Below are 13,889 nucleotides of genomic sequence, written 5' to 3' on the forward strand. Positions count from 1 at the left end.
TCTCCCCGTGCACCTAATCCATTTATCCATCCATTAAATCTCTTTATCTCTCTATCCATCGAACCCACCTACCCGTCTATTACACCCATTTAATCTCTCCATCCATTTTATCCACGTATCCTCCAGTGAATCTATTTAATCACCCAATCCATCTAATCCATCTACCAATCTATTAAACCTGTTTAATCTCCCTATTCATCTAATCCATCCTCCTAACGATATTTGGAGACTCTTCCTTTCTCTCATCTAATCCAATCTATGAAAACCATGTGTCCATCGATTCTCAATCTAGCTAGTCTCTTATAGGGGCTTCTCAAGCCCACATCCCCATGGTGTCTAGTTGCCAAGGTGCAGGATCTAGGCCTGGTGTCTGCCCTGACACTCCGCCCACTGGCCATCTCCTCAAGCAGCACAGTAACTCTAGTAAAAAGAAAAGGAGGACTTGTGGCACCTTAGAGACTAACCAATTTATTTGAGCATGAGCTTTCGTGAGCTACAGCTCACTTCATCGGATGCATCCGATGAAGTGAGCTGTAGCTCACGAAAGCTCATGCTCAAATAAATTGGTTAGTCTCTAAGGTGCCACAAGTCCTCCTTTTCTTTTTGCGAATACAGACTAACACGGCTGTTACTCAGTAACTCTAGTCTAATTGCTGCTTTTAGTCAATAAAAAAAACAAACCACCGAGCTCACCGCAGCCGGACGGTGTCCTCCAGTCATAGACGGTGATGCCCTGTTTCTTGCAGATGGCTGCATACGCCTCCAGCGCCTGGCACAGGATGTTCTTGGCTCCCCCGTTCAGACACACGTCGTAGATGCAGCTGTCAAAAATGTCCTGGGGGCTCACTTTGGAGTGACACTCTCTGAAGGGCCCTCCTGGTCTTTTGCTGATCAAACCACAATATTCGTCGCCCCCGTAGATCTTCTGCTTGCTCTTATCGCACGTCGGGCATGTCCCTTTGCAATCGTCCCAGCAGAAGGGGTCCCGGTCTTTGACTTTCCAGCTCCTGGCCCACTCCACGATGGAAGAGACTCGGGTGCCGTTGGGTGACGTCATCTCATCTCCACGCTTTTGGTTGAAGTTCCCACAAAGGCCGCCCATGGCCCCATAATAGCTGCTGGGGAGGGTGATGATCAGGTGCCAATTCCAGTCATACGACACCTGCAGACCAAAGTCTGTCCGCAGGATAGCACTGAGACCGCTCTGGTAGAGCTTGATTTTACCGTCTTCCAGGGTCACCGGCAAGCTGGTGGTCACGTCATTGATCTAGAGATAGGAGGAAAGAACCAACGGTTATTTCTCTTTTCATCTCACCTCTTCCAAGAGTTCTGCTCCTCTGGGACAAGAAAGATTAGAAAGCCCCAATTAAGCACTTGAGTCCTCAGAGATCAGATGTTCTCTGTGCAGGGGATCTGGCTGTGGAATGAATTCCCAGTGCAGATTAGATAAATCCAGAGTGTGACCTGGACTCCCCTTTAATAAAGCTTCCCGACAAGAACGAAGCAATGATATTCACAGCTTGAAACCCGCCCAACTCACCACAAAATCCTACTGCAAGTGGAGATTTTTCTACCCCAAAAAGAGGAGAAAAGCCAGAAGCTCCATGGATTGGAGCAGAGACTTTACTCTGGTCAATACATGTTATGTAGAGGATGGTTGGCTCCTATGGTGATGGACGGCAGTACAAAACCAAAGAGCTAGAGAGAGAGAGAGAGAGAGTTGTGGAAGGAAGACAGGAACTGTTTATCCTGTGTGGCCTGGAGGGATCCCGCGACATGGGGAGACTGGTAGAACAAGAGTTCTGGGTGACCTAGGCTGACTGGGGAATCCTATGTGGTCCATGGAGGCAAGATTGCCCAGGTGAATTGGGAGGGCCCAGGGGCCCGGAGCAGATAATTTTAAATCGGTTCATTTCTCGCTTATTCTGTTCTTCTTTTGGAATGTTGTCATTTTCGATCTTGTTTCTTTTCATGGCCACTTTGAGATCACAAAAAGGGGATTTTCTTTCTGATAATCTGGAAAAATTTCTATTTTAAAATTTCTAAATATCATTTCTTTTTTTAAAAAAAGATACCTATTTCAAAACAAAGGACCTGATTCAGCAGAAATTCTTGAAAAAGAAACAAACAAAAGTACTGGCCCATTTGTATGAATGGAAGAAAAGAGATGTTGACATTTTCCAAAAGAAAATTGGTCTTCAACCAGCACAGAGAGATAGATAGCTGTGTATGGGGATGGTGGGATAGATCGATGGAGAAAAAGCAGATGTGTATGGTGATAGATTAAGAGACGGATTGATGTGTATGGGCTGGGTGGAGAGAAAGAGAGATCTATATGGGGACAAACAGAGGGACGGATAGATGTGTATCCTGACAGATGGATTGACAGATTTGTCTTGGCCTGGATGGTAAGATGGATGCATATGTATGGGGAAGGATAGACAGAGATATAGACAGATGGGTATGCGGATGGATGGATGGATAGGTAGATGTGTATGGGTATGGATGTACCCATAGGGAGATATTTTTATTCCAAATGTAAGCTCTCCAATCATTTTTGCACTTTTGTACTCACTCTGATTTTCCCAACTTCCTTCTTGTAGATGGAGATGTTGTAGCCATAGACGTAGATGTTGGTCAGGCGCACGTAGGAGACAGCCTGGTTGCCTCCCCTGTTGTCGTTCTTCTCATCGATGGTGAAGGGCACCAGGGTGTTGTCACTCCCGCAGTACTTGGCCAGGGTGTAGGTGCAGGTGCCCTGGAAGTTGAAGTTCAGCCCGTCGAAGGTGTGATAGTGCGGGTCCCCCCAGCCCCAGCAGGTTCCAATGAAGTTGGGAATGCACATCGCACGGCCGTTCTGGACCTTGCACGTCTCCTTGGCCCGACACGTCAGGACTTTGCAGGGATCTGAAAGGAGAGAAATCCCAGCAATCCGTGAGAGTGAGGGCTAGGGGGGCAGGGGAGCTCGGTTCAGCACAGGCCCAGTTACCCACCCAAAGCCATTCGGAAGAGGGGCCAACCAGAGAGGAGTCAACGGGAGATGGTTTCCTGTAAAAGCTCTCCCTGAGTAGGGATTAAGTAAATAGGTCAAGTAAGGACCTCAACCTTTGACCAAAGCGGCAGGCCCAGAGGATACTTTTCTTTACCTCTTGACAATCAAGTGCCTGGTCCAAAGCCCAGGAGAGAATCAATTACTTGATTTGACATAGCCTGCCTCCCAGCCCATCGGCTCCAACCCAGAGAACCCACCATGTAACCTACCCCCACCCCTCCCAGAGCTGTGAATAGAACCCAGGAGTCCAGGCTCACAAACCCCCCCGGCTCTAACCACTAGTCCCCACTCGCTTCCTAGATCTAAGGATGGAAACTCTACTCTGCGCCAGCTCCTCAGCTGTCCTGACTCCACTGAGTCTGCTGTAAGGACTCTCTATCTCTACGTTCACCTCTCTTCTTGTTTAACTCTTGCACTCTCTTTCACCTCTGTTGATGCATTGCATGACTCCATCTCTGATCTGACAGGTTTCATCCCTGGTGCAGCTGTGGGCTTCGCAGGTCACCCCTTGGGCAGGAGTGCAGGTGCAGCTTTGCTGGCACTTGTTGGTCAGAACCGTCTCATTAGGCTGTTTGAAAAAAGGGAAAAGAACACAATGTAGCCCGGGGAAAGGTAGTTTTTCAGTGCGGAGATGTTCATTTACAGGGAGGCCATATCTGGGACTAGAACCGAGTGTCTTATCTCCCAGTCCGCAGCCGCTCTACTCCACTTGGCACGACTGCCTTCCTGGAGCTGGGGAGAGAACCGAGGAGTCCTGACTTCCAGCTCCCTGCTCTAACCACTAGACTCCACCGCCCTGCCAGAGACACGGTTCATGGAACCAGGATTGTGCCATTAGTGCCTTTCAACAGAGATTCATGTATTGCCATTGGCAACAGACAATGGTCTGATCCAACATGGCTGATGAGAGCAGGGCGTGAAGGACGTGACTGGATAGGAGTTAACACCCCAGCAGGGGGCGGTACCTGGTAATATATCCCCTTCTTGAAGCACCCACAGCTCTGCAGAGCCACGCAGCCCTGGCCATCGAAGAGGAAGCCATCGTCACACTGGCAGCCTTCGGCGCAGGTGTCTGGGCACTTCCTGGCGTCGGTGATCCTGGCACAGGTGGTGGTGCAGAGGTCGGCGCACACCTCGTAGTGACTGTTGGCCGGGCAGCGCAGAGCTAAGGCAGAGAAAGAAGCAACTGATGGCTGGAGAGATCTCAGCCCACAACTTAGAGCAGGGCCGGGCAAACTTTTTGGCCTGAGGGCGGCATCGGGTTTTGGAAATTGTATGGAGGGCTGGTTAGGGGAGGGGGGCGTGGCCCGGCCGCCACCCGCTATCCACGCCCCCCTGCTTCTGGTCCCCTGACAGCCCCCTCCCACCCTGGACTCCTGCCCCATCCAACCACCCCTTCTTCCTATCCCCTGACTGTCCCCAGATCCCCCGTCCCTGACTGACTCCTGCCGCCCCATCCAACCCCCTCTCCTTCATGACTTCCTCCCCCTGAGACCCCTGCACCCATTCAACCCCCCTGTTCCCCGCCTTCTGACCGCCCCGACCCCTATCCACACTGCGACCCCCGACCACCACCTCAAACTCCCCTCCCACTATCCAACCCCCCGGCTCCCTGCCCCCTTACCACGCTGCCTGGCTGCCGGTGCTTCAGACACACACAGCGCAGCCCGGCTGGAGCCCCCCACACACAGCGCAGCACAGAGACCGGGTCAGGCCGGGCTCCGCAGCTACGCTGCCCCAGGAGCTCACCGCCCTGCCTCCCAGAGCATGGCGCCGGGCAAGCCTCCCGGGCCAGGAGCTCAGGGGCCGGGCAGGAGGGTCCAGTGGGCCGGGTGTGGCCCACGGGTTGTAGTTTGCCCACCTCAGGCTCAGAGGGACAGACATGAAGGAGAGGAGAACCTGACAGGGACGAGAGGACCAGATCACCTTTATAAGGGAATATGACCTTGTTGGTTCCCACCCAAAGGAGTCTCTCAAGAAGCCCAGAGGCCTGGAATCAGATACCTAGAATCGCTCTCCCCGCCCCCCAGCGGGAGGGGAGCGAGTGGGATAGGCCCTTCTACACCAGCATCGCGGCACTTACGGCAGAAGGAGGCGCTCCTCCAGGGCTGGATAGGGGACCCGGCCTCTTGGCAGGCCGTCACGTAGCTGTGGATGCTCTGGCACAGGACCTGGGAGTCCCCGTTGCCCAGGCACACATCATACAGGCAGTTGTTGAAATACACGCTGGGGCTGACCATGCCGTGGCAGGAGGCGAAGGGGCCGTCGGGGGCCGTGAGCAGCCCGCAGTAGTTGCGCTGTTGGAAGAACTCCTTCTTCTTCTCCTTGCAGACCGGGCAGCTGTTCCCGGCGCATCCGTCGTCACAGGCCACCCCCGGGATCGGGACTTTCCAGGCGGAACCAAAGGCTGCCACGTTAGGGGCCGCGCTGCCGTCGGGGAGCAGGAACTCGTCGTCCCGACGCCCATTGTAGTTCCCGCACAGGCCGCACGTCTGGCCCTGGTAGTTCCCTGGGACAGTGACTCTGGCGTGGTAAACCAGGTCGTAGCTCACGGTGAGGCCGAAGTCAGTTTGCACAAGGACGTTCCTGCCGTGCTGATACGCTCGGAGCTGCCCATCGGCCACAATCACAGGCAGGTTGTGGAACACCCCGTCCACCTGGAAGACACAGAGTATTCCCTGTGAACCGGGGCAGTGGATGTTGTTGGGGTGGGCTATGGGCACAAGATAGGGTCTCAATGACACCTGGGCAAATCTGCTGTGACTCCACTGAACTCAATGAAATTATGGCCATTTCTGATCTCAGATCCCTGGGCTTACTCTGCAATCATCCACTGAGCGTAATATGCTGAGGGCTGGATTATGATCTCACTTGTCCCAGAGAAAATCCAGAGCGATTCTGCTTTCTTCAGTGGGATGCCTCTAGACTGGCACTGGTACCAGTGAGGTCAGGATCAGAACCTGAATGTCTGACCCCTCCTGCCTGTGCGCTCCTAATGAGTGACCCAGGAGACAAGTGCCCCTTGCATTGCCACATCAGTGGGGCTGCCCCATTGCAGGAACATCTTGAGCAGGACTTACCATGACGAGCCCCTTCCTGTTCTGCAGCAGGGTAAGCGTGAGCCCGTAGACCTCCACGGACACCAGCTTGGTGACAGACACCTTGCCATTGCCCCAGGGCTTGTTCTCCACCTTCACGGAGAAGGATGTCAGGTTCCCGGCGTCAGCGCAGGTCTTGGCCAGGATGTAGGTGCAGGTGCCTTGGAAATCGAAGGCAACTCCGTCGAAGGAGAGGTAGTGGGGGTCTCCGGCAGCAGAACACGTTGCAGATCCGACAGGGTGGCATTTCCGGACGCCATCCGCCACCTTGCACTGCTCGTTGGCTCCACAGGAGGCCTCCCGACACTGGACAACCCCGTTGTCTTGGCACCGGCACCGCTCCCGGCAGGAGGCGCTGGCGTAGAACACCTCTCCCTTCCTGTAGTACGTGCCCTGGTTCACACAGCCGCAGTGCGCGACGGGGACGCACCGGTCTCCGCTCAGGAGGAACCCGGCGTCGCAGAAACACCCTTCGGCACAGGGGGCATCGCAGCCGTCCGGCGCCGAGAGCCCATGGCAGGTGGCAGGGCAGCCGCTCCCACAGAGCTCGTAGTGGAAGTTACTGGGGCAGGTGGGACCTGTAGGAGAGGGGCAGAGGGAACGTGCAGATGGCCGTGAGAGAAAGCTTCTTAAATTAATGCACCACCAGAAGAAAATGTGCAGGTATCACTTACAATCGTGTTGTTGGCGGGAACTGGGAGCCAAAACTCCTGGGTTCTAGTCATGGTTCAGGGCGGGAAGTGGGGTTCCCTGGCTTAGAGCAGGGAGGGCTGGGAGCCAGGACTGCTAGGCTCTGTCATTGGCTCTGGGGGGACAATGGCGTCTAGCGGTTAAAAGCAGGGGAGATTAGCACTCAGGGCTCCTGGGTTCTATTCCTTGCTGTGAGCAGTCAAAGGGATCTAGCAAATCAGAGCTGGAGGGCTTGCAATCAGGTTTTCTGGGTTCTATTGCCAGCTCTGGGAAGGGATGAGGCTCTAGTAGCTTAGTCCCAGAAGGGCTGGGAAGGAGTCAGGACTCCGGGGTTTTCTTTCTGACTCTTGGAGGGGCGTTTGGTCCAGTGGTAAGAGCTGCAGACAAGGGGACGTGTTGCAAGGTGAGTCCCAAATTCTGGAGTGGGCTGCTGTGTAATGTTTAGTGATGGAGGACTGGGAGTCAGGATAACTGGCTTCTGCCACTGGCTTCTCGGGTGACTCTGAGTTACTTGCTTTAGTTCTTTCGGTGTCCGTTTTCCTGCACCCTGACGGGAAGGACGACTAGTGGGTTGGACTAGATGACCTCCTGAGGTCCCTTCCAACCCTGATATTCTATGATTCTATGGTTCTAGTGTTGGCAAAGTATTTCCAACCCCTGGGAGACAGGTGCCAGCAAGGAGACAGGATTACATTGCTATAGCACAAGTATAAAGCGAAGCTGAGTAGGTGACCTTTACGGTTGGCAACACTACTGCAAGCTGATAGGTGTGTAAGGCCAGAGACACACGGCTGAGCCCTTCTGAGCCCCCTGCAGAGGGTGCTGCACATGGAGACTAGCCAGTCCTTAAAGCAGATTCTAGTAGGCGACACTCACTGCAGAATGAGGCTGATCTCCACTGCCCCATCCGGATGCCCCTGGCCTGGCAGGCCATCACGTAGGCGCTGATGGCACTGCAGAGAGCATCCCGGAGACCCTTGTACTGGCAGGTGTCAAAGACGCAGTCGTCGAAGAAAGGGGCTGGGTCGATGACTCCGTGGCACTCTCTGAACGGTCCGTCCCCTCTGGTGATGACCCCGCAGTACCGATCTCCCTTGTAGGGTTGTCTCTGAGCCTCACTGCAGACCAGGCACTTCCCGATGCAGCTGTCTGAGCAGCCCGGGACCTCCCCCACCTTCCAGCTCTCTGCGAACTGGACGGCGTTGGCTGCCCGTCTCCCGTCTCTCATGGTCAGGTCGTCACTGGCAGTTTGGTTGTTGTCACCGCACAGGCCGCAGAGGGCGTTGGCGTAGGTGTTGGGCACAGTGACCCGGACCAGGCTCCCGTCGAAGGTCACCCTCAGCGCGAAGGCGGTCTTGATGAGGACTTGGGCTCCGCTGACGTAAGCCTGTAGCTTCTCCTCATGGTAGAAAGGCAGGGCCACAAAGACTCCGTCCACCTGGAACAGACGCGGCAGGGCCAGGGGTTAATTTTGAATGAATACTGCAGGCAGAAGGTGGGGACCCAGGACTCCTGGGTTTTATTCCTGGCTCAGGGAGGGGTGGCGAAGGGAAGGGAAGAAATGGGGTGGGGCCTAGTAGCTTTGAGCAGGGGAGGCTGGGAGCCAGGACTCCTGAGTTCTATCCCCCGTTCCGGGAGAGGAGTGAGATCTGGTGGGTTACAGCAGAGGGGGATGGGAATCAGGATTCCTGGCTCCTATCCTCAACTCTGGGAAGGCAGTGGTTGGAGCGCGGCGGCTGGGAGCTAGGACTCTTGGGTTCTAACCCCAGCTCTGGTCAGGGAGTCGGGTCTAGCGATGAGAGCAGCTTTGCAGGACAGGTTCACAAAGAGCCTGTCTATCTGGAACACACGTCTTGGGGATGGTCTGAATTCCCAATTACACGAAGGCCTGCTCTACACTAGTAAATTAGGGCAGTATCACTATCGCTCCGGGGTGTGAAAACTCCACACCCCTGACCCACGCAGTTAAACTGACCTGACCCCTGGTGTAGACGTTGCCAGGTCAACGGGAGAATTCTCCTGTCAACCTAGCGAGTGCCTCTTGTGAAGGTGTCTTACCTACACCAATGGGAGACCTCCTGCCATTGGCATTGGCAGCCTCTTCACTGAAGCGCCGCAGCTACGGCAAGTCCATTGTGCCACATTAGCAGTTTATTTGGAAACAGCCCTAAGACTCTCTCACACCCCTTGGGCAGTGTAAATGCAGTTGACTCCCAACTTTCTGCTGTCAGATACCTGGAAAGAGCCTTCGCGCAACAGAAGTCAGGATCAAGTACTTTAGTGGAGGAAGCTTTTAGGGTGTTGACTCCCCTGGAGTCAATGGGGCCAGATCCCCAGCTGGTGGGAATTGGGCATAGCTCCTGTGGAGGGAATGTGACCCGATCCCCAGCTAAATGAGTGAGTCAGTTGAATGCACAGCAGTTACAGTGGCAAAACGGCCCTGATGGAGAGGAGAAAATCCTGCCCTATATATTCACAAAGAGGCACTCAGTTCCTTCCCACACACCCACCACCAGCTCAGTGTACAATGGACGCAGGTCTCATTTCTGAAACGGGGAGAGAAATAATGGGTAATGTATCATCAACAGCAAGAGTTCCTGCTCACAGCTCCCCGAGAAGTCATAGAATCATAGAATATCAGGGTTGGAAGGGACCTCAGGAGGTCATCTAGTCCGAGCCCCTGCTCAAAGCAGGACCAGTCCCCAACTAAATCATCCCAGCCAGGGCTTTGTCAAGCCTGACCTTAAAATCTTCGAAGGAAGGAGATTCCACCACCTCCCGAGGTAACGCATTCCAGTGTTTCACAACACTCCTAGTGAAAAAGATTTTCCTAATAGCCAACCTAAACCTCCCTCACTGCAACTTGAGACCATTACTCCTCATTCTGTCATCTGCTACCACTGAGAACAGTCTAGATCCATCCTCTTTGGAACCCCCTTTCAGCTAGTTGAAAGCAGCTATCAAATCCCCCCTCATTCTTCTCTTCCGCAGACTAAACAATCCCAGTTCCCTCAGCCTCTCCTCATAAGTCATGTGTTCCAGTCCCCTAACCATTTTTCTTGCCCTCCGCTGGACGTTTTCCAATTTTTCCACATCCTTCTTCTAGTGTGGGGCCCAAAACTGGACACTAGTACTCCAGATGAGGCCTCAGCAATATCGAATAGAGGGGAACGATCACATCCCTCGATCTGCTGGCAATGCCCCTACTTATACATCCCAAAGTGCCAACAAGGGCACACTGTTGACTGTAGTCCTGTGGCTCTCCGTCCCTACCTTGATCTTGCGGGGATATTGCTGGCTGACAGTGATGTTTCTACCGTAGACCTCCAAGGTCACCACTTTGGTGTAGGACACGGCCTTGCTGCCGCGGTTGTTATTCTCCACCTTGATGTTGAATGGGGTGAGCGTGGGGTCCTTGGAGCAGACCCCAGCCAGAAGGTAGATGCAGGTGCCCATGAAATCGTACTTTTTCCCGTCAAAGGTGGTGTAGTGAGGGTCTCCGGAGGCCGTGCAGGTGGAGTAGCTGATTGGGGAGCAGCCACGGACCCCGTTGATCACGGCGCATCTCTCGCTGGCCTTGCAGCCGGTCTCCTGGCAAAGCACCATGCCCAAGCTGGGATCACATCTGCACCGAGAGAGGCAGTTCTCATCGGCCCAGAACTCCTCGTTGGGTTTGTAGTAGCGGCCATTGTAGTCACAGCCACAGCTCTCCACGGGGACACACTGGCCGGCACTCAGGACGTAACCGTTGTCACACTGGCAGGTCTCCACGCAGGGCTCCAGGCAGGAGGAGTTGGCGGTTTGGTCGGAGCAGCTGGCCGGGCAGGCGTTCCCACAGGCCTCGTAGTGGCTGTTCTCAGGGCAGAGCAGGACTGGGAGGGGGTCAGAGAGGGGGAGATTTAACATCACAGGAAATGAACTAAAAACACCCGCTTACATGCAGCAAGAGCTAGAGAGAAATTCTAATGTGCAATCGGCATCCTCTATATCACAGGCCCGATGTACAAGCAGCCACACTAAGGCCGCCTCTGGAGTACAGCACAGGGAACAACCCCGTTGGGCAAAGGAGTTTGCTAGCTGGGAGAGCAGGGAAATGCTCTCTTTGCAGAGAAAATCCAAGAAAATCTGCAAAGTGCACCCAGAGCAGATGAGACCTCACTTGTCAAGGCCTCCTCTGGAGCCCCGCCCACACCAGATGACCTCAGACTCAGCACACGTCCCGCGGAAGTGGAAAGACTCAGGAGATCCTACTGGGTTGGGACCCTGTATTTTCAGGTAGTATTTCGGATGGGTCCATCTTTCCATCGCTTTCTGATCCATCCCTCTCTTCCAGCCATTTCACCCACCAAATCCATCCCGCTTTTCTATTCTTCACTTACATCCCTCTTACACAATGCTGAACACCCCTTCTTTGAAGTGCGGAAGTGAGATTTTCTTTACATTAGATTGTAATAAATCTTTGTCGTTGCCTCCATCTAACTGACGTGTACATCCAGGAGTATCTATATCTGTCTAATCTAGAACCTAATCATGGAATCATAGAATATCAAGCTTGGAAGGAACCTCAGGAGGTCATCTAATCCAACCCCCTGCTCAAAGCAGGATCAATCCCCCATGTTTTGCCCCCGAAATGGCCCCCTCAAGGATTGAACTCACAACCCAGGGTTTAGCAGGCCAATGCTCAAACCACTGAGCTATCCCTCCCCCCCGTTTAGCCAGCCGTCCCTCTGGCTCAGCATCCAATCGACCAATCTTTACCTCTAATTGACTTTATCTCCCCGTGCACCTAATCCATTTATCCATCCATTAAATCTCTTTATCTCTCTATCCATCGAACCCACCTACCCGTCTATTACACCCATTTAATCTCTCCATCCATTTTATCCACGTATCCTCCAGTGAATCTATTTAATCACCCAATCCATCTAATCCATCTACCAATCTATTAAACCTGTTTAATCTCCCTATTCATCTAATCCATCCTCCTAACGATATTTGGAGACTCTTCCTTTCTCTCATCTAATCCAATCTATGAAAACCATGTGTCCATCGATTCTCAATCTAGCTAGTCTCTTATAGGGGCTTCTCAAGCCCACATCCCCATGGTGTCTAGTTGCCAAGGTGCAGGATCTAGGCCTGGTGTCTGCCCTGACACTCCGCCCACTGGCCATCTCCTCAAGCAGCACAGTAACTCTAGTCTAATTGCTGCTTTTGTCAATAAAAAAAACAAACCACCGAGCTCACCGCAGCCGGACGGTGTCCTCCAGTCATAGACGGTGATGCCCTGTTTCTTGCAGATGGCTGCATAGGCCTCCAGCGCCTGGCACAGGATGTTCTTGGCTCCCCCGTTCAGACACACGTCGTAGATGCAGCTGTCAAAAATGTCCTGGGGGCTCACTTTGGAGTGACACTCTCTGAAGGGCCCTCCTGGTCTTTTGCTGATCAAACCACAATATTCGTCGCCCCCGTAGATCTTCTGCTTGCTCTTATCGCACGTCGGGCATGTCCCTTTGCAATCGTCCCAGCAGAAGGGGTCCCGGTCTTTGACTTTCCAGCTCCTGGCCCACTCCACGATGGAAGAGACTCGGGTGCCGTTGGGTGACGTCATCTCATCTCCACGCTTTTGGTTGAAGTTCCCACAAAGGCCGCCCATGGCCCCATAATAGCTGCTGGGGAGGGTGATGATCAGGTGCCAATTCCAGTCATACGACACCTGCAGACCAAAGTCTGTCCGCAGGATAGCACTGAGACCGCTCTGGTAGAGCTTGATTTTACCGTCTTCCAGGGTCACCGGCAAGCTGGTAGTCACATCATTGATCTAGAGATAGGAGGAAAGAACCAATGGTTATTTCTCTTTTCATCTCACCTCTTCCAAGAGTTCTGCTCCTCTGGGACAAGAAAGATTAGAAAGCCCCAATTAAGCACTTGAGTCCTCAGAGATCAAATGTTCTCTGTGCAGGGGATCTGGCTGTGGAATGAATTCCCAGTGCAGATTAGATAAATCCAGAGTGTGACCTGGACTCCCCTTTAATAAAGCTTCCCAACAAGAACGAAGCAATGATATTCACAGCTTGAAACCCACCCAACTCACCACAAAACCCTACTGCAAGTGAAGATTTTTCTACCACAAAAAGAGGAGAAAAGCCAGAAGCTCCATGGATTGGAGCAGAGACTTTACTCTGGTCAATACATGTTATGTAGAGGATGGTTGGCTCCTATGGTGATGGGCGGCAGTACAAAACCAAAGAGCTAGAGAGAGAGAGCGAGAGAGTTGTGGAAGGAAGACAGGAACTGTTTATCCTGTGTGGCCTGGAGGGATCCCGCGACATGGGGAGACTGGTAGAACAAGAGTTCTGGGGGACCGAGGCTGACTGGGGGATCCTATGTGGTCCATGGAGGCAAGATTGCCCAGGTGAATTGGGAGGGCCCAGGGGCCCGGAGCAGATAATTTTAAATCGGTTCATTTCTCGCTTATTCTGTTCTTCTTTTGGAATGTTGTCATTTTCGATCTTGTTTCTTTTCATGGCCACTTTGAGATCACAAAAAGGGGATTTTCTTTCTGATAATCTGGAAAAATTTCTATTTTAAAATTTCTAAATATCATTTCTTTTTTTAAAAAAAGATACCTATTTCAAAACAAAGGACCTGATTCAGCAGAAATTCTTGAAAAAGAAACAAACAAAAGTACTGGCCCATTTGTATGAATGGAAGAAAAGAGATGTTGACATTTTCCAAAAGAAAATTGGTCTTCAACCAGCACAGAGAGATAGATAGCTGTGTATGGGGATGGTGGGATAGATCGATGGAGAAAAAGCAGATGTGTATGGTGATAGATTAAGAGACGGATTGATGTGTATGGGCTGGGTGGAGAGAAAGAGAGATCTATATGGGGACAAACAGAGGGACGGATAGATGTGTATCCTGACAGATGGATTGACAGATTTGTCTTGGCCTGGATGGTAAGATGGATGCATATGTATGGGGAAGGATAGACAGAGATATAGACAGATGGGTATGCGGATGGATGGATGGATAGGTAGATGTGTATG

At 52.6% G+C, this 13,889-nt stretch overlaps 1 protein-coding gene across 1 annotated transcript in view; it reads right to left on the reverse strand.

Moving 5' to 3' along the window:
• Positions 1–13,889, reverse strand: part of LOC144279949 (IgGFc-binding protein-like) — a 141,026-nt gene that overhangs the window by 13,752 nt on the left and 113,385 nt on the right. The window contains exons 50-58 of the mRNA XM_077841654.1: positions 12,085–12,658; positions 10,114–10,712; positions 7,717–8,278; positions 6,133–6,728; positions 5,136–5,709; positions 4,018–4,217; positions 3,479–3,620; positions 2,576–2,907; positions 694–1,267 (exon numbers count right to left, since the gene is read on the reverse strand). Of these exons, the coding sequence (XP_077697780.1) occupies positions 694–1,267; positions 2,576–2,907; positions 3,479–3,620; positions 4,018–4,217; positions 5,136–5,709; positions 6,133–6,728; positions 7,717–8,278; positions 10,114–10,712; positions 12,085–12,658 (4,153 nt within the window). The remainder of the gene's footprint in view (positions 1–693; positions 1,268–2,575; positions 2,908–3,478; positions 3,621–4,017; positions 4,218–5,135; positions 5,710–6,132; positions 6,729–7,716; positions 8,279–10,113; positions 10,713–12,084; positions 12,659–13,889) is intronic.

The sequence above is a fragment of the Eretmochelys imbricata genome, chromosome 24, assembly GCF_965152235.1.
Source record: "Eretmochelys imbricata isolate rEreImb1 chromosome 24, rEreImb1.hap1, whole genome shotgun sequence".
Lineage (NCBI taxonomy): Eukaryota > Metazoa > Chordata > Testudines > Cheloniidae > Eretmochelys > Eretmochelys imbricata.